This window comes from Sciurus vulgaris (genome assembly GCF_902686455.1).
Source record: "Sciurus vulgaris genome assembly, chromosome: 15".
NCBI lineage: Eukaryota > Metazoa > Chordata > Mammalia > Rodentia > Sciuridae > Sciurus > Sciurus vulgaris.
The window spans coordinates 90,143,736-90,165,450 of NC_136476.1; the positions used below are offsets into that span (position 1 = coordinate 90,143,736).

Here is a 21,715-nt window from a genome sequence, read left to right on the forward strand (position 1 = left end):
AAGTGGTTCTTCTAAGATGATTTCCGAACACTCTAGGCCGGCTCATCTGTTTGCTGCTCCTCTTTCCCCACCCCACCGTCTCCCCCAGGAGACTCCACCAGACCTGAGTCAGTGAAGGCCCTTTATCTCTCCTTCCTGTCTCTCTGGGATATGCTCTGGATGATTCCTTATCCTCCCTTTCAATCCACTAAACCCCTTGAGCAGGGCTGAAATCTTTCATCTGATGTTGGTCCCTTGTTACTATTCCATTTCAACTAATGGTTCTTTCCTTTTTAGTTTCTGGTTCCATTTGATTCTTTTTCATACTTGATTGGCATTTTTCCCCAGTGCTGGGGGTCAAACCCAGGGCCTCTCATATGCTCTCCAAGGACTCTATCACTGAGCCGCACCCCTGCCCTGGTATTCTTTGTGACATAAAAGATCATACTTTTTATGGAATAAGAGACCATAAGGACCATTCTTCCACATTTTCAAGAATCTCATTTCTGACAGGTGTGATGGTGCACACCAGTGATCCCAGTGACTGGGGAGGCTGAGGCAGGCGGATCATAAGCTCAAGTTCAGCCTGGGCTACTTAGCCAGATCCTGTCTCAAAACTTAAAAAACAAGCGAGGGAGTGGGGCTGTGGCTCAGTGATGGTGTCCCCACAGGCTCGTTCCCCAGAACCAACTGCAGGGTCCTGGTCCAGTTGGCTTCCTTCAGAGCAGTGATTCAAAGGGGCAGCCCCCCTGCCCCCAGGGACATGGAGCAAGCACGTGTGACTGTCACATCTGGTAGCACGTGTGCCACTGAGCAGCATCAGACCAGTGATGCTGCTCACCTCCTGCAAGGATGGACCAGCCTGCTGGAAGGACCCTTGGCTGCCCCAGGGGCCACTCGGACTGAGGCTTTACAGAGGATCTGCACTGGCCTCTGCCAGGGCCCTGGGCCCTGCCAACTGGGACCCTTTAAATTCTCCCTCTAGACCTCTGGGGTTGCGCGGGCAGCCTGACTGCAGGCTGCAAACTTGGAGAGAATCTTTCTGAACCCTGCAGGAGACCAAGGCCATGCTGCCCGCATCTGTCACCAGTCTGTTTCAGCCTACCCCTCAGCGGAAGGTCGTCACGTGGGTCTCCTGACCAATTTCACCCGTGTTGTCTCTTGCCTCCTGTGAGGTGCTCAGAACTGCTGAATCCCCCGAGGGTGAGACACCCCCAAGGAAAAGGGAGGCCCTCAGGGCCCTGTGCCTGAGGACAGACCCCGAATAAGGGCTGGCAGGGGCTAGCCAGGCTCCAGGTAGACAGAACATCCTGGACAAAGCCCCAAGGTGGCAGAGGTCGCCAGCTGAGCTGTGGTCTGGCCACCTGAGGCTGGACCCTGCTAGGCCTGGGTCTGAGTGGTGGACTGTCAGGAGCAGGGGAGGTGCTGAGTTCTGGAACTGTCATGGCTGCGTCTGGAGGGCCCACTACAGCAGTGAGGGTGGATGTGGGGGCTTGGACGGGGTGGGGCAGGGGACGACCCAGGGGCCGTGAGAGACTCGGACCTGGTGAGACGGGGGTAGCTTTCAGAGCGGTGTGCAGCGAGTCCTCCTGGGGCTGCACCTGCCCTCAGGACTGGCTTCCTGTCCAAGCCCTGGAGGAGGCTGGCTCATGCTTGAGCTGGCACCCTTGCAGGCCAGGGGCAGGCGCAGTGGGGCCAGGCTCTGGCAGCCACCCAGCAGAGCCCACCTTGCCTGGACATCACTGCACATGGGCCCCACCAGGCCAGGCTGAGCAGGGTTGGGCAGGAGCCTGGAGGTGGGGGTGGTCCCAGCCTCCTCCTGTGCCTCCGGTTCATTTCTCTGTGGCTGAGAGGATATGTTCTAGCCCCACTGGCCTGGGGCCAACCTGGGTGTGGGAGGACGGAGGTCTGAGCAAGACCTGGGGGTCTTGCATCCTGTGGGGTGGGTGGGCTGTGCCCACACCATGCCTTGGGGCCTGACTGGAGGCCCAGACCCACATCCCTCCTGGAGACAGGGTCCTCTCCCGGGAATGGGCCCGAGACACCCTGGTGACCATCAGTTGCCCCTGGACCAGGTGAAGGTCTGGAGCCCAATTCCCAGATTGCTGTGGGACTCAGTGTGGGGTGGAGTCCTGGCCAAGAGGATAAGGACTCAAGTGCTTTCAGAGTATGGGATTTGTGGGAGGGGGCAGGCAAGCCAAGCTCCTGGTTCAATTTCAGGAACCTGCCAGGCCTGCTCTGGGTGCAGCAGGTTCCTTCTCAGCCTTGGCTGGGACTCAGACCCTGACTGCTATCTCTGGGCTCCCCAACAGGCACAGGCGGAGTCCCATGTAAAGGCCAACCCCCACCCCCCTCATCTGCTCCTATCTGAGGCGCAGCCACCTGTATCGGGACATCAACCTGCAAATGCCCCTAGGCCCTTTACTAGCTGGCCTCCAGATCTCCCCACCCATCCTCAGTACCACCAGACCCCAACATGCTCCACGACCCCCAGACACCACCATGCAGGCCACTCAGCAAAGGACCAGCTCACTCGCTGCCCTCTGCTGGCCACTATTGGAGGTGCAGCCCAGTGTGACCAGTGCTTTTACTGGAGACTAAAGACCCCGGGTCAGAGGCAGGAAGGATCAGGACAGCTGTAAATGTGCCCCTGTTGGCCCAGGGCTGCCAGGGGGTTTCCCTCATCCAGGGACAGTGGCAGCTTCGGGCTCTAGGGTGCACAGAGCCTCTCCCCACGCTGCCCCCAAGGCTGCAACAGTCAGTGCTCTGGCAGGGTGGGCCTGGGGCAGGCCCAGACCACAAGAGTGGAGGCTCCCCAAGGGCTCTTCCCAGGCCGCTGAAGGTCTTCAGCCAGAGATCAGGCTCACACGGGCGCCCACAGGGCTGAGAGCCGTGTCTAGTTGTGGCTAGATGCACATCCTGCTAGTGCTTGTCCTGCTGGAGGCAGATCCCACCAGATGAATGCCCAGCTAGATAAAGGTGGAGTCCAGAGGCCCAGTGTCCTGCTGGCTGAGAGCTCGGGCCTCAAATAGCTGCTTGATGAGGGCAGACTTCTCCTGCTCCAGCTGGGTGATGCGCTCACTTTTGTCAGTCACCTCCTGGGTGAGCAAGCAGGTGGTCAGGGCCAGCCTGGCCTCCAGGCCCCAGCCCCTGATTCCCCACACCTTACCTGGGTGAGAAGCCGGTTTTGCTCTTTCAACATGAGGATGGTCTGCTGCTGCCAGCCTGGGGCTGAGGGTGAGATGGTGACCTGGGCAGGGCACAGAGGCCCGGAGGGTGAGGGCAGAGCCTGTGGGAGGGTATGGTCAGGTAGGCCTCTCCTGGACACAGTCTCTAGGACAAGGGAGCGGGTGGCCCAGCACGGGAGTGGGGAGGTTGGGGATCACTCACCCTGCTGGCACAGGCTGCAGCCAGCAGCTCCCCGAGGCACCGGGCCACCTCCTGTACCTTAGGCAGCAGCTGCCCCAGTGGGCGGGGACTCCCTGCAGCCCCAAAGTCCTGGGAGAAAAGCAGGGGAGCACTGGGCAGTGATGGGGGTCCCCCATTTGGCACTCCTGCCCCCCAAAGTTGCTGCTCAGAGCCTAGAGGCAGCGCAGAGGTGTTGCTGTGGGGTCTGCCCGAGGGCGCCCTGGCAACCCGGATGGTCCCAGCACTCACCACACTGGCTCTGCTCTGGCCCAGGCGGTGCTGGCGCTCCTGCACACGCTGCAGCTGCTGCCGGTACCAGTCTCGGCCCCGTGCCATCATTTCCAGACCCTGCAGCAACACCTCCTGCTCCTGCTCCAGCTCCTTCATCTGCTTCAGCTACAACACACGTGTGTGCGGGAACACACGTGCCAGTAAGCACACACACATCCATGCACACCTGATGCCTATGTGAATGTGCCAGAACCACGGGCGTGAAAGTTAAGACGTGCATGTCAGATCAGCACACGCACACACCACACACACAGTGTGTCAGCTATGGGCAGTCTTCAACCACACAAACGGATGCACACAGCCAGTCCTGGGGGGCCTCACACCGCTGCTCTGGGGAGCACAGAGGGGGCCTGGCCTGGTTCAGCCCTCTTCTCCTACTTCCCCTGGCTTGCCCCAGTGCCCCTCTCTAGGGTTCTGCCTATAGTAAGCAGGTACCTGGCATGATGGGCTGACTGGCAGAGTTGAGTCTCATGGGGCAAGCACAGCAGGGCCCAAGACCACTGTCACAGCATGTCCCTGAAGGACCTCATGACCTCCCTCTGCTTGATCCTGGCCAGCCCTCCAGTGCATTCAAGCCCAGGTAGGGAGATGTTTAGAGCTGATGGATGCTCCCGTCAGGGCTCCCCCAGAACCCTGGTCTGGATACCCCTTCCTGGCTCCCAGGCTCCCAGCCTCCCAGGCAACCTGGAGAGTCCCTCAGAGCCCTGGCCCCTCTCACCAGGCTACAGTCCACTCCGTTGGTGATTGTATGCCTCCGACGTTCCCCTCGGGCCCGTGGGGCCCGCCAGGCATCTCCTGCATCTACTTCCAGATCCCTGCCAGCCGCGGCTCCTACGGTGGGGAGGCAGAAGCCCAGCTGAACTCCAGGCCCCAGCTCATCCTAGGCCCAGCCAACCCAGGCAGTGTGGGTTCTGGGGGGGTCAAGCCTCTGCCAGTCACCCCCACCTGGAAACCACTCACTTGCCCGGAGAGGGCTAACAGTTCCCTGGGGGGTAAGCTGCATGGACTCTTTTCCATACCTCACCCCATGCCTAGAACACAGTGGTACACCTTGGGGTCTCAAAGGCTGCTAGGTAAAGGGTAAGGGATAAGGGATGGAGAGGCAGGGCCTCTGGTTCCCTCAGCCTCTGTCCTCCCTGCTGGGCAGGAGCTGAGGCAGGGGACAGGTGAGCTGCTTGGTGGAGATCAACCCTTGCTTGGGAGCAACTGCAGTACCAGAAGTCCTTAACACATGCAAACAGACAAGTCCCCGCTCACGGGGAGTGTCCTAGAGCTCAGGGATGCATGCTCAGGCTCATGGGGCTGTGTGCAGGCGCAGAGGGCACCACCCTCAGCCCTCCAGCCCTGTGGCCAGCACCAGGCTCATCCTCCAGGCCACAGGAGTGGGGGGATGTAAGGATTGGTCCAAGAGCCCATGGCAGGGCTCTGGCACCACGCAGGCCTCAGGGCCCACATCCCAGCCTGCTGAGCACAGTTCAGGGTGAACCAGTGGGAGGCACAGTCATGTTGCTGCCTGGGGGTGGGGGCAAGAAGGCACTAGAAAGTGGGGATAGGGAGGAACCTGGGGCATCTGGGACTGATCTGCACAAGGTAGGAAGCCCGACTCTCTTGGCTGAGGTCTTAGGAGGCTCTATAGGTGTTGGGGCGTTTTCCTGAAGATTTGGTGGTTTGGGGATCCAGATTTGGTACTCTGAAAGCCAGCTCTGTCAGTCAAGCATGCTCTGATCCTTGTCTGGATCTTGGCTTGCCTGTAAAAGGGCGATTGCTAGAACCTGGCTGTGTAATGAGTGTAAACGCTGCCTATGGTGTGCACACTGGCCAGGTGGCCTTTCAGAGGGTGTGCTAAAATAAATCACTGCCACAGGGCAGAGCAAGGCTAGACCACAACCAAGCCCTGAGCCTGTCCTTGCATGCAGTCCCATGGCTGGTTTCAAACTGCAGAGCCACAAAGATGACATCCACCTTGCATTTGGTACCAGACACACCCAGAAGCCTCCTGATGACAGAGACAGGGAAGCTGGACCATGGAGGTGCGGGGAGAGCTCCCAGTCTGGTGTGGGGCTGCTGGATCAGTTCACCAGGGAGGCCAGGTTCACTGTAGCTCCAAGCACCAGTCATAGGATTGGAGATCAGTCTGAGGCAGGGGGAGAGGTCTGGCAAGCTGGCAAAGCAATGGGCAGCAACAAAAGGGACTAGCAGCTGCCACCAGTGACCAAGCCTGCCCCCAAGGGCACGTGCTAAGGCTGAATGGACTGAGGGGTTGGGGGCTTGGGTTTCTTGCAGCCTGCCCCAACTCCAGACATAATGTAGGTCCTGTTCCCAAGGATGGCGCCGTCGAGTGAGGCAGACAGGGGCTATTCAACAGTCTCCTGTCTCTGCCAACTGGACGGGAAGCCAGGAGAGGAGCCTGCTGAAAGTCCCCAGGGACTAGTCTGTATCCCTCTGTGGCATCCCTCTTAGTCACTCCCTGCCCCCACCTTGTTCTTCCCTGTACAGGTGGCAGGTGCTCCTGCAGAACCTCCAACAGCTCCCAAAAGCACCTCAGCCTGGGTTGGGGCAGTAGGCCCAGCTCTCTGGGCTGAACTGTCAGACTGAGAAGGATCCTCTGGCCACAGTCTAGGGGGACCTTCTCTTCCACAGTGAAGCACCTCTATCTGAGCAGCAGCAAAAGGTGGAGGGCCCAGGTGTGGGTCAGGCATTGGAAGTGACCCACCTTCCCTCACACTGCACTGGACAGGTGTTCCCGTGCCTGGCTCAGGCTTGGTACAGGGTGTGTTCCTGGTGAGTGTTCCAAATCACTGTCCTGCTCTTCCCACGCTGTGCCAGGGGAAGGGTTGGCCTCCTCAAGCCCCGAGCACATTGGCACAGGCCCAAGCCCCTAGACCTCCAGGTCCATTGAGGCTCACTCCTGGCTCTGGAGTCCACCACGCAAGGTGTCCCGACCCTCGTGGGAGATGCTTCCGGGCACCGGCCTCGGAACAGGCCTGGGGAGCTAGGTGGTGCTGGGGGGCACCCCACACTCACCGGCATCCGCGCTCGGGCTCCGCTCCAGGGCTGCTCTCTGGGGACGTTCGGGCTCCGCCGGGCAGGGCATCGCCTCCGCAGGGCCGCACAGCTGTCCGGGACCAGCCGGCGGAGGGCGCGCGCCCAGAGGCAGGGGCTTCCTCTCCAGGAGAGTCCGCGGCTCGTCCGCCGGTGCGAACACTAGGCGCTGCGGCGGCGGCGGCAGGTCCCCTGGCCGGACCGGCGCGCGCGCCGGGTCTCGCGGGCCGCCGTCGGCGCTCAGCAGCGAGGTGCGCAGGCCCGCCACGAAGCGCTCGAAGGTGAGATAGCCGCTGGCCGGGGCCACCTGGCGCAGGCCCTCCAGCACGCCGCGGGGCAGCTCGCGCGCGTCGGCACCCTGCCAGCGGGACTCGATCTCGCGCAGGTGCACGTAGCCGCGCCGCCGGTCGTCCAGGATGTCGAAGAGCGTGCGCAGGCTCTGCAGGAAGGCGCGCGGCAGCCCCTCGGTGCCTGGCGCGGTCGCGGCGGGCGGCACGCGGCCCCGCTGGGCCATCGCGGCCGCAGCCATGGGCGCCGGGGTGGCGTCCCCACGTCCACACGTGCCCTTCTCTGCGCGTCCAGACGGCGGGACCCGCCCGGAGCACGGCCCTGCGCGACAATAGCTGCTACTTTTGAATGGGGCCCTCCTCGCGGCGTCAGCCCTCATTAGCATTCGCAGCAGTCATTGGCCGAAGCTGGCCTATCTGCTCCCCGATTGGCTGCACGGCCGCCGTCCCCGATTTGATTTTTCCGACCGAGGGGCCATCCAGCGGCGAGCTCCCCGGACCGCTGTGCCGGGGAGGGGCCCGAAGGCTCGCGGACTGGACTGAACCCCACCCCGCTCGGGCGCGCTCTCCTCTTCTGCCTCCACGCCCACCAGCCCTGCTGCGGCGGCTCAGCCTTTTCTTCCGTTCAGCCGCCCCATAGTCGCCCGCCCTTCTCCGAGAGGTAGGGCCTGGGACCCTACAAAAAATCCTGCTCCCAGGTAGCCTAGTGGGTAAGGATGGGAGGGTGCAGCCCCTTCAGGGATCCCACCGCCCCCCCCCACCCCCACGCACCAGCTCCCTTGGGTTCTCTTCGCTGAGGGTCCCCCAGCAGACTCTGGGGCCTCCTTCTCTTGCAGAAGGAGGGTCCCAAGAGAGCCGTAGGCTCCAGCCAGCTGGGCGCTCCCGGTCACAGAGGCCTCTCTGTCCCCAACGCTGCTAACTCCTCCTTCGCCCCCACCCCCAGACAGGCCTGTCCTGCCGGCTGCCGGACAAAGCCACTTTCTCCTGTGTCCCCAGATACCCATCCGGTAACCGGTTCTCTTGGGCTCCTGGTCCTCTGCGGATACCTCCTCCTGGGTCTCAATTCTGTCCCCGCAGATCCTGTTTCAGCCTCAGTTTCTTTCTAGCAGGGTCAAGTCACTCCAGATGAGGGATCCAGGCCTTCGCTGCGTTCTTGCTCCAGGGGTCCATTCCAGGGCTGACCAGGAGTGCCCTCCAAGACCAGGAGGTGCTCAGGTACTGTCTGGCTGGACCCCTGCCTCCACCTTTGCCTGTCCTCTACCACTGCCCTGGTCCCATCCACCCCCACCCTGGCCAACTCCCGAATGTCACAGGCTCCTGGATCACTGAGCGTTATCCACATGTTATCTGTGGCCTCTGCTTTCTAAATACACTGTCCATTTCAAGAACCCTCAGCAAAGTTGCTGAACACCTCTGGATAGGCTCCTGACCCAGAGGCCTCCCTTCAGCCCCTCCTGGGCAGGCCTCAGCCAGCCTCTCCTATGTCCTGTGTGTCTTAGGTCAGGAGCACAGTGCCTGTGTTTCAGGTCCTGTGGCAGCTGCCACAGCCAGCTCCCCTGGCTCCACATCTCTCTGGGGATATACACACAGAGTTGGGGCTCCTTCAGGGTAAGGAATTTGGGTGGGGTCCCCAAAAGGCCGTGGCCCGAGTCACCCCATGGATCTTGGTCATGGAAGCCTATCCCTGCCTCCCCTTGGTGGCAGGTCAAGGACTGCAGACTTATCTCCCCATATGTACTCTGTTTCCAGTACTCCACCTGCCCCAGTCCTTAGTGTACTCTCATTTCCTCACTCCTGAGCCCTGTGCCTGTGACTCTCCTACCAGAAAGCCCTCTCCTCTGTCTCTACTCTTCGCTGATATCTGTGTTCTTCCAAACTTTGTCCAAAGCTGGGTGCAGTGGCTCATGCTTGTAATCCCAGTGACCTGGGAAGCTGAGCCAGGAGGACTGCAAGTTCAAGGCCAGCCTCAGCAATTATCAAGGCTCTAAACAACTTAGTGAGACCCTGCCTTAATTTAAAAATAGCCAGGCTGGTGACACATGCCTGTAATCCCAGTGGCTTGGGAGGCTGAGGCAGGAGGATCACAAGTTCAAAGCTACTAAGTTTGCTACTAAGTTAGCAACTTAGTGAGGCCCTAAGCAACTTAGTAAGACCCTGTCTCAAAATAAAAAATGAAAAGGGCTAGAGATGTAGCTCAGTGGTTAAGTGCTCTTGGGTTGTTCAATCCCCAGTACCAAACAATAAACAAACAGAAAAACAAACCTTTTCCCAGGTACTGATCCTTCCTTCTACCTGCCCCCCCAATGTCCAGTTAGACACCCCTACCTTAGATGTCTGGCTATGATGGCTGTCTTCCCAAGAGTCCTTAAGCAGGGTGAGGCCACTCCCTGGCCTAACATTGCCCTGGTTCACCATGGTGCTCAGGAGATGATCAGCACACAGGAAACCTTATCTAGAGAGGTCACATTGGGAAGGCCATTTTGGGTGGGACACAAGCCAGGATAAGGCCTGTGGGATTGGGAGGCTAGGGGCCAGCTCTGTGAAACTGGACTGGAGGCCAGCGTGGGCATGCAAGTCAGCCACCAGCAGTACCCAGGCCAGGCAGGGCCCCCAGTGAATCTGAGCATACTGTGCAGAGGAGACAGGGCTTCTTGGAGTGTCCAAAACCCCAGGGGAGGTGATCTCAGCTGGCTCTGGGCCTGTGGTTTCCCCATAGCCCCTGGATGGCCTGAGGAGGGCACTGAAGAGACTGGCATCAGCGCCTGGCTTTGGTGTGGACTGAGGCACTGCCCTGTTTCCACCTGGCCTAAGCTCTGACTCATCCTCCTTCCATGCTGCTTCCCAGCCCTGCTCTGCCCTCCGCTGACTCTGAAGCACTCAGCTTTGCCGCCACCCCTGGGGGCCTTCCAGGGTGCCCACGTGGCTTTTTGAGGCACCCATCCCAGTTGTAATCATGTTCTCATGTGCCAGCCCAGAGCTCCTCTGGGAGAAGTGGGCATATGACCAGGCCCCTCTGCCCCTGGTGTAGACGCAGCACTGGGAATGGAGAGAGGGACCAGCATGTGCTGTCCAGTCCCTGAGCCTTTCACAGGGACAAGGCCCAGAACCAAGGGGAGGCTGCTGGCCACAAGGCTGCCTCTGCAGGTGCCCAGAGGTTGCTGCCCACCTTGGCCTTGCTGACACTCCACACTCCTATCTGTCCAAGTAGGTCCATTCTTCTGGTCCTGCAAATGCGTCTGGCTGCACAGACCTTGACTTCACAAACTCATTGATCCTAGCCCCACTCCCATCTCGAGGCAGGATTTGGGGGCATCCTGACCCAGAGGGCTCAGAATTCACGTTATAGGCCGGGGCTGGGGCTCAGTGGCAGCACGCTTGCCTAGCATGTGTGAGGCACTGGTTTCAATCCTTGGCACCACTGAAAATAAGTAAGTCCATTTACAACTACAAAATTCTTTAAAAAAGAATTAATGTTCTGACATCTGTGTTCAAAGGGCACATGCACCTCTGCTGCCCAGCCCTGCAAGGGTGATAAGGGCACCCATGGACCCTGGCCTGGGGTGTGGAGCCTGCTCTGCTCACCTAAGTCCCCACTTCCCGTCCCTCCACCTGTGGCTGCCTCTCCAGCACACAGACCACCAGAGCAGAACAGGCTGTGCATTCATCAGCAAGCTCCGGCCTTGCTGCAGCGGCCACAGGGTTGCTAGGCTTGGGGTCCAAGCATCCTTGTCAGTCAGCAAACCTGTGCCGACCTAAGGAGGCAAGGGCAGAGCAAGGGGCCCACAGCCTGCCTTCGTTTTACTTCTCCATCTAGAGGCAGGCAGCAGAGAAGGCAGGAAGGCGGCAGCCCTGAGTCACGTGGCTTTCTGGGGCTGCGGGACCAGGAAGGCCTGAGGCAAGTTAAGGGGGGGGGGGCACCCCTTTCTGGTCTAGGGGTTTTTATTGTGGCCTGGCTCCTGTAAAGCTGGGCTTCCCAACTCAGAAGACACAGTCCCTTAACAGGAGCAGACCGGAGGGTAATGTTCCTTTCCATTTTGGGTCCAAAACACCACCTGAACTTTTTAAAAGCATGCTTTACTTTTAGACTTAATGAAGCTAGTTTCTAAAAGAAACTAGGTGGCTGAAGCTATGTCTTCCTGTTCTTCACAAGAGACTTTAGGAAAACTAAGATATCAAAATGTCACAGTTAAACAGGCCCGAGGGGCTGCGGCGGTGGGCTGTGGGAAGTTCCCCCTGTGAGCAGGGAGCCCCCGCCCCCGCACGAAGGGCAATGCTCTCCCGCAGCCCTTGGACGTCTGGCACGCTGGCCTGCTAGATCTGGCCCCACCCCTCTCCCAGCCACAACCCAGCCTAGTCTCTGGACTTCTCCCTGAGCCCCTGGACTGTCCCCCGACCTCTGCCCGAGTCTTGGTGAAGGCCAGCATGCCCAGGTCCTTCTCAGGCTCATCCTGCGCAGGGCGGACTCTTGCCGGCCGCTCGGCTGTGAGCAGGCAGGGTTAGGGCTGGTCATCCCTCAAGCCTGGCTGGCCGGGTCACCGATCCCCTGAGTGGCGCCTCGGCCCAGCTCGGTCGCCCGTTCTCCCCCGGCGCAAAGGTCCAGCTCTTGCACCCACTCCTGCAGGTACCGCCACAGAAGTTCTCCCGCTTCCTAGGAGCGGGGCGGGGCAGTGGGGCGGTAGGGATCCGCCCGGGAGTGGTCTTGGGGCGGGGCGGACGGGGAGGGCTGGGCTTAGGGTCGGGCTTGGGGCTGGACGGGACGGTCTTGGGGGCGGGTATAGAGGGGACCTGGGGCGGAGCCAAAGTCAAGACCCGGGCGTTTCCCGGACGTAAGCTCCGGGAACGGGACGGCTCCGGGGACGGGACGAATCCAGGGACCCGGAGGCCCCGGAATGGGGCGGAGGCAGGCCGGGGACGGAGCCGTTGCAGGGCCCTGTCCGGGCCCAGGCGGGGCACCTTGGGCCCGCCCAGCCAGGGCCAGCGCCGCCCGCCGGGTCTCGTGATACTCTTCAGACGGAGCGTGCGGGTCACGAGTGCCGGCTGGTCTTGCGTCGTCGGCGACGACATGGCCTCGGAGACGGACGTGCGCGCCCAGCTCCAGCGCGCGGGCCAGGAGCATCTGATGCGCTTCTGGGGCGAGCTGGCCCCGGGGCCGCGCGCCGCGCTGCTGGCGGAGCTGGCGCTGTTTGAGCCCGACGCGCTGCGCGAGCACTGTAAACGAGCAGCGGCGGCCTGTGCGCGCACCTCCGGGCCCCCGCCGGACTTGGCCGCGCGCCTGCGGCCCCTGCCTCGGGAGCGCGTGGGCAGCGCGAGCCGCGGCGACCCCGAGGTGCGGCGGCGTTGGGAGGAGGAAGGTAGGCGGCGCAGGGGTCCCGGTGGAGAGACAAGCCCACGGAGCGGGACGCGAGGAATTCGATTTGCCTTCCAGCGCTCCCCACCCGCGCGTACTAGCTCCGAGGTCGCAGCCGCAGCCCCGGATGTTCCCTCACCCCTAGGTTTCCGCCAGATTGCCCTGAACAAGGTGGCAGTCCTGCTGCTGGCGGGCGGCCAGGGCACTCGACTGGGGGTCTCCTACCCCAAGGGCATGTATCATGTGGGGCTGCCCAGCCAGAAGACCCTGTACCAGCTGCAGGCGGAGCGGATCCGGCGGGTGGAGCAGCTGGCTGGCGAGCGCCACGGGACTCGCTGCACTGTGCCCTGGTGTGTCCTCCCTGTTTCACATTAGCCCCAGAAAGACCCTCCCCATGTGGTCCCAGCCCTTCCCCCACACCAACACAGCCCCGGATGAATCCCCAAACCCACCCAGGCAGAGGTCCGACAGGCCTCAGTCTGGACCCCAGTGCCAGCCCTCCCAGCCCCATTTGGCCGAGGGGCAGGACACCTGGAGGAAGCTCACGACTGCCTCCCGGACAGGTACATCATGACCAGTGAGTTCACGCTGGAGCCCACTGCCAAGTTCTTCAAGGAGCATGACTTTTTCCACCTGGACCCTGCCAATGTGGTCCTGTTTGAACAGCGCATGCTACCTGCTGTGACCTTTGAGGGCAGGGTCATCCTGGAGCGGAAAGACAAAGTTGCCATGGCCCCAGGTACCACCCACCACTGAGAAAGGCTGGGACCACCCAACCTGGATCTCAGGGCAGATGAGGATCAAGAGGCCTGGGTTGCAGGCTGAATGTGCTGTCAGGAGCCTGTCTGATCCTAGGCCAGTTGCCTGCTCTCTCTGGGCACTGAGTGCCGTCTGTTGCATGTTACAGAGCAATTGGGATGGCAAATGTAGGGGCTTGCCCACCTGCAACATTTCTTGGAGTAGTGCCGAGTCCTGACTGAAGCCAGTCGTAAGGCCCATTTCTTTCTCTGTCTGCAGATGGCAACGGGGGTCTGTACTGCGCTCTGGAGGACCACCGTATTCTAGAGGACATGGAGCGTCGGGGAGTGGAGTTCGTGCACGTGTACTGTGTGGACAACATCCTGGTGCGGCTGGCGGACCCGGTCTTTATCGGCTTCTGCGTGCTGCAGGGTGCGGACTGTGGCGCCAAGGTGAACGCCAAGCCCCGCCCCCCGCCAAGCCCCGCCCCTCACCCTGCCCGGGCGCACCCAGCCTCTGAGCCCATCCCTGGTGGCTGCAGGTGGTGGAGAAGGCATACCCTGAGGAGCCAGTGGGCGTGGTATGCCGGCTGGACGGTGTCCCCCAGGTGGTGGAGTACAGTGAGATCAGCCCTGAGGTGGCCCAACTGCGTGGCACCGATGGTGGCCTGATTTACAACGCAGGCAACATCTGCAATCACTTCTTCACCCGAGACTTCCTCCAGACTATTGCCAGGTAGCCAGCCGATGACTGTGGAAGAACAGCCAGAGCTGCCTACCCTGACCAGGGACCAGCAGTGCCAGATGGGGCCAGGGCCCTGGGCTGCAGCCACGGGAGCCGCCAGGCCTCGCAGGGCTGAGAACGCCTGTGGGGTCAGATGGAGAAAGTTCCGGCTCTCAGCAAGCCGGGGCCCAGGAGGACACCTGTGCTCTTGGGCAGCCAGTGCAGGGCTCTGTGATCAGACTTGTCTTCTCCTGCCTGTGGGCCTCCTTGCCCTTGGACACCATCTCTTCCCTGTGACTTGCTGGTTTCCATTAGCCTGGGCAGGGGTGTGGCTGGGGATGTGGGGGTTGGGGGGAGAGCCGTGCCCTCCTCAGAGATCTGGCCAGGCCGCCTCACTTGTGCTGTGGCACCCTACTGCCAGCTGCCCTGCCTGACCAGGTGCACCCAGAGGTGGGACTGGGATCCCAGGGGGGTCCTGTCTGATGTCCTCCCCTGCCCTCTGCCCCCAGGGACCGTGAGCCCCTGTTGAAGCAACACGTGGCGGTGAAGAAGGTTCCCTACGTGGACGAGGCGGGGCACCCGGTGACACCGCTGAAGCCAAACGGCATAAAGATGGAGAAGTTTGTGTTCGATGTGTTCCAGTTTGCTGGGTTTGTGCTGAAGTTGTGATTTTTTCTTTCTTGCCTCTTTTTTGGTGGTGGGTTCTGAGGCCTAGCCAGGCAGGGAAGTGAGGCTCAGTGAGGGGCGGAAGGACTGGGAGGCTGTAGACAGGTCTGGGGAGAAGGCCAGCGCATGCTCCTGTCTCAGGGAAACAGCAGAGGGCGGGGGCAGCAGAGGAGACATCTGGGCAGCTGGTGGTGGGGCAACGCAGCTGCCCTCCTGGAAGTCCGCTGCCTCTGAGCCTCACTCTGCCTGGCTCCAGGCTTTGGGCAGATGCTGTGGGAAGAAGAGGTTGACTTGGAGGAAAGACCCTCCCTGGACCTGCTGCTTGTGGGGACACACTCCCTGTGAGCCGGGCACCCCTTGCCTGCCCAGACCAGGGCTACTGGCTGGACATGGGATGACCAGCCCTGCTCCTCACCAGGAACTTTGTTGCATTCGAAGTGCCTCGGGAGGAGGAGTTTTCCCCCCTGAAGAATGCAGAGGCGGCTGGCAGGGACAACCCTTCCACTGCCAGGCGGGCCCTGCTGGCTCAGCACTACCGGTGGGCTCTGCAGGCGGGGGCCCGCTTCCTGGATGCACATGGGGCCCAGCTTCCTGAGCTGCCCTGGTAAGTGGGCCTAGGGTGTGGCCTGGAGGGGCTGGGGCCTTGCCACTGTCCCAGCGGGGAGGGGCTTTTGCTCTAGCACCCTGGCACACACCATTGGCCTCGTACCCAGCCAGCCCAGCCTGCACCGTGACTGTCTCATCCTTGAGTTCTGCTGGGCAGGGGGCTTGGACCTCTGAACTTACAAGCTTTGAGAAAGACCTAGACAGAGCTGTCAGAAGACATCAGGTTCTCTGACTTGGGACTGGAAAAGAAAAGGACCTTTGGCTTCCGACCCCAACCATCTGCAGCTGCAGCTAGATCTGGCTGCCTGGGCTGTGGGGTGCCTGTGGGGTGCATTCTAGCCAGGCCAGAGCCTGTGCTGTGGGGCAGTCTGCACAGGCTGAGTACAGAGGGGAGAGCTAGGAGGGGCCTGCAGGGGATGGGCATGTGGCGCTCAACTGCTGAGCAGGCTCATGGTGTGCTGGGGAGGATCCAGGGCACGCACAGGAGGCAGATGCTGACCTGCGGGCTTCTTCCAGCTTGCTCCCAAATGGAGACCCTCCGGCCATCTGTGAGATATCGCCCTTGGTGTCTTACTCTGGAGAGGTGAGAGCTGCCCATTCCTGTCTGGGGCTTTTCTGGGGTCTGGCTTGTGTGAGCCAGAGGAAGAGTCTGGGGAGAGGTGGGTACAGGAGTGGACAAATCAGAGCCTGCCTCAGTTTACCAGTGAGGTAAATGGTCCTTTGAAGTTGAAGAGAACCTTTTGGGGTGTAGGTGGGCAGAGGTAGCCAGAGGCCTTTGTGGAGGAATGACCAACTGGACATCATGACTTAATTGTTTCAGGGTTTGGAAAGGTACCTGCGAGGTCGGGAGCTGCAGTCCCCATTCATCCTGGATGAGGAGCAGGCCAGGGTTCTGCAGCTGCAGGAGACCTGACTTTCTCCCAGGCCTGCAGCACGGGGGCCTGTGGGTGGGGACACAGCCCTGTCCTGCATTCTGCTGGAATGCAGGCTGCTGTGCACCTCCAGCCTGCAGAACCCAGAAGGGAATGTGCTCCTTCACTGCATGAAGAGCCCCTTCCTCCATCACTGTGGACACCAGTGACCACCAGCCTGCTGTGGGCTTTTTGGCTTCATTTCTGGGTCTGGGGGTCTGGCTGGGAGGCCAAGGGTTTCAGGACCTCAGAGAATGATAATGAAGAGTCATTGGGGTGGGGTGGGAGGTGTGCATCTGGAGGGCCCAGAGTAGGGGATGTCCCTGTCCCTCTGAAAGCCGCCCTGACCAATGTGCAGGCCTGCTGCCTTTTTGGCAGACGTGGGGAGACACGCTAACCATGGCCAGGACACTGTTCAGACTTCAGATGAGGAAATGAAAAAGCAGACAGGTCTCGTTGCCTCAAAGAGGGATGCTTAAGGGGCTGTGCCTTCCCTCCTCGGCAGCTTCACCAGTAATGGGTGAGGTTGGGGTCCTCACTCTGCCTGCCACACGGAGGCCAACAGGAGGTCTGGCTGTCCACAGCAAAGGCTCTGAGCAGCTGGGCAGCACACTGGCTCTCTTGCCTTCCTCTCGGCCACGTCTGTAGGTGCTGTGGCTGCAGATTGAGTGCTTCTCCGGGAAGTGAGGCCGGTGGGGGGACGGCCTGGGTGGTTTCCCGTCAGTCACGGTCAGCTGGGTTAGCGCAGCTCTCGCCCTGCCTGCCTCCAGCGGCCACGGAACATGGCGCTTGGGCTCCTCCGAGCACTTGGTGCTCTTCCTGTGCTCCCGGTGAGGCTCCGTCTTCACTGCACACCTGCCTTCCACTGCGGGAGGGCAGGGCACCCACCCCACTGATGTGAGACAGGCTGGGAACTGGCCTGTGCCCGCAAGGCCGCCTGCCCACCCCTGCAGTGCCCACCCCTCCCCCTCTGTTTTCCAGGGGAGGGGTGCTGTCGGGAAGGGTGGGTCTCTCCAGGACATGGAGCCCATCCCCCCCACCTGAGCCAGAGGGCCTTGGTGGGCCCGTGCCCTCGCAGTGCGGGCTTCCCCCAGGCCCTGTGGGGTATCACTGCCAACCTCAAGCAGCTCGCATGCCTCGGTGCCCGTCAGGCAAGCAGACGGCCCAGGCAGGAGACAGCCTCAGCCACGGCCCTGCCCGCAGCTGTGCCTCCTGGCTGTAACTGGAACCGTCAGGACACCTTTCCTGTAGAAGTCAGGCAGTCGGGTGAATTCTTGGGAGAACTGAAGAAGAACCCAGTCACTCCTCCACGTGGGTGTCAAGGACAGGGCACCTGTGCCTGTGCCAGCTTCCCCTGTTGGGTGCCTTTGGTTTCTGTTTGTTGTCTTGGGTGCTGGGGATCGACCCAGGGACGCTCTTACTGCTGAGCTGCACCCACAGCCCTTTTTACTTACTTATTTTGAGATGGGGCCTTGCTAAGTTACTGAGACTGGCCTTGAACTTGTGATCCTCCTGCCTCAGGCTCCCCAGTTTCTGGCATTATGGTCCTGTGCCGCTGTCCCCGGCTCACTTTTGCATCGTACGTGGTTGTAGTGCAGTACTGAACCAGGAAAGCGACATGGGACAGCGTTCCGTGTCGTCTCGGTGCATCCGAGGTGCAGGACCGTCCCCATCACAGAGCCCCTCGGGCTTCCCTTCTTACTCACACCCTCCACCCCAAGCCCAGCCCTCCCCGAAGAGGCAACCAGCTCTTGAAAATGCCCCCATGTTCACGCCACAGATGGACACTTGCAATAAACAAGGTGCTGAGATTGGTCACTACCTGACGGGAGCAGTTTCTGAGGAGCACACAGGTGGTGGGAACGGGGGCCAGGTGTGCACGGCTGTCTGAGGGCTGGAGCGTGGGGCCTTGTGGGAACTGGAGTCCACACCTGGAGCAGAGACGGCTCTGGGGTGCCCAGGAAAGCCCTGGAGCTCCCGCCGGGCTCCTCACCAGGGCCGAGACAGCCCAGGGGTGGGGAAGTATGCGGAGCCCTCACAGCTGCTGGGGCTCCTCCTCCTGCACCAGCCTCTGGAGATGGGTGGTTTTCCTGGAGCCGTTTGAGGGCCCTGCTGGGACTGCCAGCAGAGCTGTGCAGGAGACCTCGAAGCCGATCCCAAGAAGGGAGAGGCTGCGGGACCAGGAGGTCTCCACACAGATGCAGATGAGCTGGGAGCCCCCATCCCCAGAATGCCCACTGGGAATCCCACGGCAGGAGAGCACCAGCGGCCGCTGTCTGCACGGCCGCCTCCCAGCTCCTTCTGCAGGGAGCTGCCTCGGTGAGGCCCTGCCGGGTGCTCGGGCAGGGCCTGGGTAACCGGGTTGCTCCGTCCTGAAGCTTCCTGATGGCCAGTCTCCGGCAGGCTTCTGACTGCAGCCTCCCTGGTGAGGGGCAGGCACCTCCCGCTCCTGGGGCCTCCACTGCAGCCCTGCCTCATCCTGTTGGGGCTGCTTGCAGGAGCTCCCAGCCCCATGGCACACCTTCCCTCCCAGGTTCCTTAGTCCAGGATCGGCCCTGTTGCTTTGACCTGTGGGGAGGCGGCATGTCATGGGGGCCAAACCTCACACCCTGTGCCCGGGAGGCAGTGAAGGGAAGGGACCAGGCCCCACAAGCCCCTTGGGGCTCACCTCCAGTGACCTTGAGACTCCCCAAAAGGCTCTACCTCCCAACAGTACCTGACTGGGGACCAAGACTTTACCACCCAACACTCAAATACGGAACTCTCGAAATACAAGGTAACCTTTAAATGGCAAGAGGAGAGGAGAGACCTGTTGCAGACAAGGAATCTCCAGTGAGTTAATAGCTGATTTCCCAGCACAGCCATGAGGGCCAGAAGAAAATGGGATGAGTGTTTATGTATAATGGTCCTAGGGACTGAACCCAGGGGTGCTCTACCACTGAGCTACACCACCAGCCCTGTTTTGTTTAATTTTTTGTTAAGAGACAGGGTCTTGCTAAGTTGCCCAAGCTGTCCCTGAATTTTGGATCCTCGCACCTCAGCCTCCTGAGGCACTGGGGTTACAGGTGTGTGCCACTGTACCTGGCTAGGAATGATACATTTGAAGTGAGCAAAATTTGTCAGCCAGCCAGGTGTGGTGGTGCACTCCTGTAATCCCAGAGGTTCAGGAGGCTGAAGCAGCAGGATCGAGAGCTAAAAGCACCCAAGTGGAATTCACCAGCATGATGCAGGGGTGGTTCGCACCCGAAACTCACCAGTACAACAGACCACGGTGAGCGGGCAGAGGGCGAGAACACAGGTGCGCTCAGCAACACAGGAGAGGCACTGACAAGGCCGGCACCTTCCACAGCGGAAGGGGACCTGGCCACGTCACAGAGGTCTCACGAGAAGCCCACAGCTAACACCAAACTCAGTGGCAGAGCCTGTGAGCTTTTCCTCTGGGATCAGGGACAAGGCAAAGATGCCTGCTTTTGCCACTGCCATTCAGTGTCACCCTGGAAGGCCAGTCAGGGCAGCTGAAGAAGAAATAAGGTGTCCAAACTGGAAAGGTGCAGTAATAGGATCCTATATGTAGACCCCCCACACACAACAGCTACTAGTGCTGGTAAAGAAGCGCCATGAAGTTTCAGGGTTTGAAGTTGATAACAACTTCAGCTGCATTTCCTTGCACCAGAAACTTGAGCTGCATTTCCACGCACCAGCCACAAACACTAAAAAGGAAATTAGGAAAACAACTCCATTTACAACGGCATCTGCAAGAATGAAACACCTGGAGGCACATTCAATCAGTGAGGTGAAACACAATGAAAGTCTCCAAGTGCTGTTGAAGAGAGATCTGAATAAGGGGAAGATGCGCTTGCTCACGTGCAGGAAGGACACTGCCAGCAGAGCAAAGATCAGCCATGGAATGGAGGAACAGGGTCTTGGTAGTCACCCAGGATGGCCTCCAATTATGATCCTCCTGCCTCAGCCTCCCGAGTTGCTGGGATCACAGGTGTACACCACCACGTCTGGCCAGCACATCCCCTTGGGTTCATGTACGGAGGAACTGAAAACAGGGACTCAGGTAGTATTGTACACCAGTGTTTGTTGCAGCGTTATTGACAAGCACCGAGCTGTGGAAGCAGCTCAAGGGCTGTGACAGGCGAACAATACACACAAGGTGGTGGTGTTCACGATGGGAAAAGCAGGGAGCTCTCCCACGGAGCAGAGGCAGCTCCACCTCCCGGCATCACCCCGAGTCTCCCCACCTGACACACCTCCATCAGGCACCAGGAAAGAGCAGAGCGACCGCTACTGTGAGAGGCGGCTTCTGTTTGGGGTGAACTTAAATCACTTGGGAACTAGCTCCTGGTGGCGGTGCCCCACACTGAACCCAACGCTTCAGGGGCCTTAGGAGTACATTCCTGATGTGGTTTGCCACAGAAGCCTGCGGGCCCTAAAGAGGCACAGCCAGGCTGGAACGAGGAGCTCTGGGCCAGCTTGGGAGCCAGCAGCTCTGAGGCCTGAGGGGGCAGGGGGGATGGTGGACAGGGGCTGGCATGGCCCCCAAATCCCCGACCTGGGGAGGGTGGGAGGAGGTTGCCTAGACCCACAGACAGGCCACAGGGTGGGCTGGGAGCATTGCGTGGCCAGGTGGCCCGGGGAGAGGGCTTAGGTCACTGCCTTCTGGCCTCCCGCGCCCAGACCCCCAGATGCCTCTTGCCCTGTGCCCTGGAGGTCTGCTGCAGATGCACCCACTGGCCAGCGGGGGGTGCAAGGAAGGACCCTCAAAGCCCCGTACCTGCAGCAGGTGTGGGCCTTGCCTAGGCCCACCTGCTCTTGGTTGCTCAGATGACCCCTGTCTCCGGGAGGCTGAAGGTGGTAGTGGGCATGGGGTCACCTGGAGCTGGGGGTGCGGCCTGCTGTAGAAGCTATGCCCGGTCAGCTAGGTGGACACTGAGTCTAGCGCCATCTTTGGGAAGGGGCCTTTGCCGTGTGTGCTGAGGGGTTGTCAGAAGGCTCAACTCCATAGGGACCATCCCTCCCAGGCTCTGGAGACCTTGGCTGCTGCCCAGAAGGGGTGTGGAGGCCTGGGCCCTGGGCAAGAGAGGAAGACCCTCTGAAGACCCCACCCCAGGAGCCCCCTGCATTCTCTAGTCCCTCCTGGGGGGGCTCACACACGGGGCTTCTCCCAGGACCAGCTGCAGGGACGTGGCTCCAGTCAGGGTTGAGTAACCGAGGTCATGGACTGGACTCGGGAAGGCAGCTCCTCCCGGTTCCCCAGGGCACAGTGGGTGCCAGTCAGGGAAGCAGAACAGCCATGTTTCCACCTGCCCAAACCCCAGGGCACCCACACCCTCTGCAGACCCCCTCCTGCGGGGGAGGCCACAGATTGCACCACCCTCTCTTGCTCTGCCTGAGCACACTGCACCACAGCCCTGCTGCCCACATGCTTGAGTGCTGGGGCAGAGTAGCCACCTCCTGGCTGTGAGCACACCCTGCCCAGCACTGGCCCACAGGTGCAGGTGAGCTGACTGGGCTGCGGGGCAGGGAGGGCGAGCTGCGTGGGTGGGGGAGGGCGCAGGCGGACACCTCCAGCCTAGGTGCCCTCTCCTCTCCCTCCGGGACCCTCTCCCCATTCTGTGGCCCCCAGTAGTGGCTGGGCACACAGCCCTGGGTGCCACGGCCTCAGCCTTCATCCGAAGCCTTGTGGGTCCTATGGCGACTGTCGCCAT

The 21,715-nt window shown here is 60.8% G+C and overlaps 2 protein-coding genes across 4 annotated transcripts; one reads left to right on the forward strand and one right to left on the reverse strand.

Annotated features, from left to right (window-relative positions):
• Nucleotides 1-531: 531 nt before the first annotated feature.
• Nucleotides 532-10,081, reverse strand: SAPCD2 (suppressor APC domain containing 2). Of its 2 annotated transcripts, XM_079112838.1 has the most exons (7): nucleotides 9,333-10,081; nucleotides 6,697-7,329; nucleotides 4,397-4,506; nucleotides 3,637-3,783; nucleotides 3,370-3,477; nucleotides 3,149-3,268; nucleotides 532-3,077 (listed from the first exon to the last, which is right to left on the reverse strand). In XM_079112838.1, the coding sequence occupies exons 2-7, from the start codon at nucleotides 7,247-7,249 to the stop codon at nucleotides 2,949-2,951; spliced, it is 1,167 nt and encodes a 388-aa protein (XP_078968964.1). In that variant the 5' UTR covers nucleotides 7,250-7,329; nucleotides 9,333-10,081; the 3' UTR covers nucleotides 532-2,948. The 2 variants fall into 2 exon arrangements, with proteins under 2 accessions (XP_078968964.1, XP_078968963.1); XM_079112837.1 differs by lacking the exon at nucleotides 9,333-10,081 and having other exon boundaries at nucleotides 6,697-7,659.
• Nucleotides 10,082-10,955: 874 nt separating this feature from the next.
• UAP1L1 (UDP-N-acetylglucosamine pyrophosphorylase 1 like 1) lies at nucleotides 10,956-17,819 on the forward strand. 2 transcript variants are annotated; one of them, XM_079112810.1, is made up of 10 exons: nucleotides 10,956-11,628; nucleotides 12,018-12,358; nucleotides 12,500-12,704; nucleotides 12,918-13,093; nucleotides 13,372-13,544; nucleotides 13,634-13,827; nucleotides 14,325-14,465; nucleotides 14,900-15,085; nucleotides 15,604-15,670; nucleotides 15,908-17,819. In XM_079112810.1, exons 2-10 carry the CDS (start codon nucleotides 12,070-12,072, stop codon nucleotides 15,998-16,000), a joined length of 1,524 nt encoding a protein of 507 aa, XP_078968936.1. In that variant the 5' UTR covers nucleotides 10,956-11,628; nucleotides 12,018-12,069; the 3' UTR covers nucleotides 16,001-17,819. The 2 variants fall into 2 exon arrangements, with proteins under 2 accessions (XP_078968936.1, XP_078968935.1); XM_079112809.1 differs by lacking the exon at nucleotides 10,956-11,628 and having other exon boundaries at nucleotides 11,872-12,358.
• Nucleotides 17,820-21,715: the final 3,896 nt, after the last annotated feature.

Bases quoted from the DNA above. Each gene is read 5' to 3' on its own strand.
- UAP1L1 (XM_079112810.1), top strand. From the start codon at position 12,070: ATGGCCTCGGAGACGGACGTGCGCGCCCAGCTCCAGCGCGCGGGCCAG. The intron at 13,094-13,371 runs GTACCACCCACC...CTCTGTCTGCAG, and splicing joins CAAAGTTGCCATGGCCCCAG to ATGGCAACGGGGGTCTGTAC. The intron at 15,086-15,603 runs GTAAGTGGGCCT...GGCTTCTTCCAG, and splicing joins CAGCTTCCTGAGCTGCCCTG to CTTGCTCCCAAATGGAGACC.
- SAPCD2 (XM_079112837.1), bottom strand. From the start codon at position 7,393: ATGCTAATGAGGGCTGACGCCGCGAGGAGGGCCCCATTCAAAAGTAGC. The intron at 4,507-6,696 runs GTGGGGTGCCCC...CCACCGTAGGAG, and splicing joins GAGCGCGGATGCCGGTGAGT to CCGCGGCTGGCAGGGATCTG. The intron at 3,478-3,636 runs GTGAGTGCTGGG...CTTTTCTCCCAG, and splicing joins GCCAGAGCAGAGCCAGTGTG to GACTTTGGGGCTGCAGGGAG.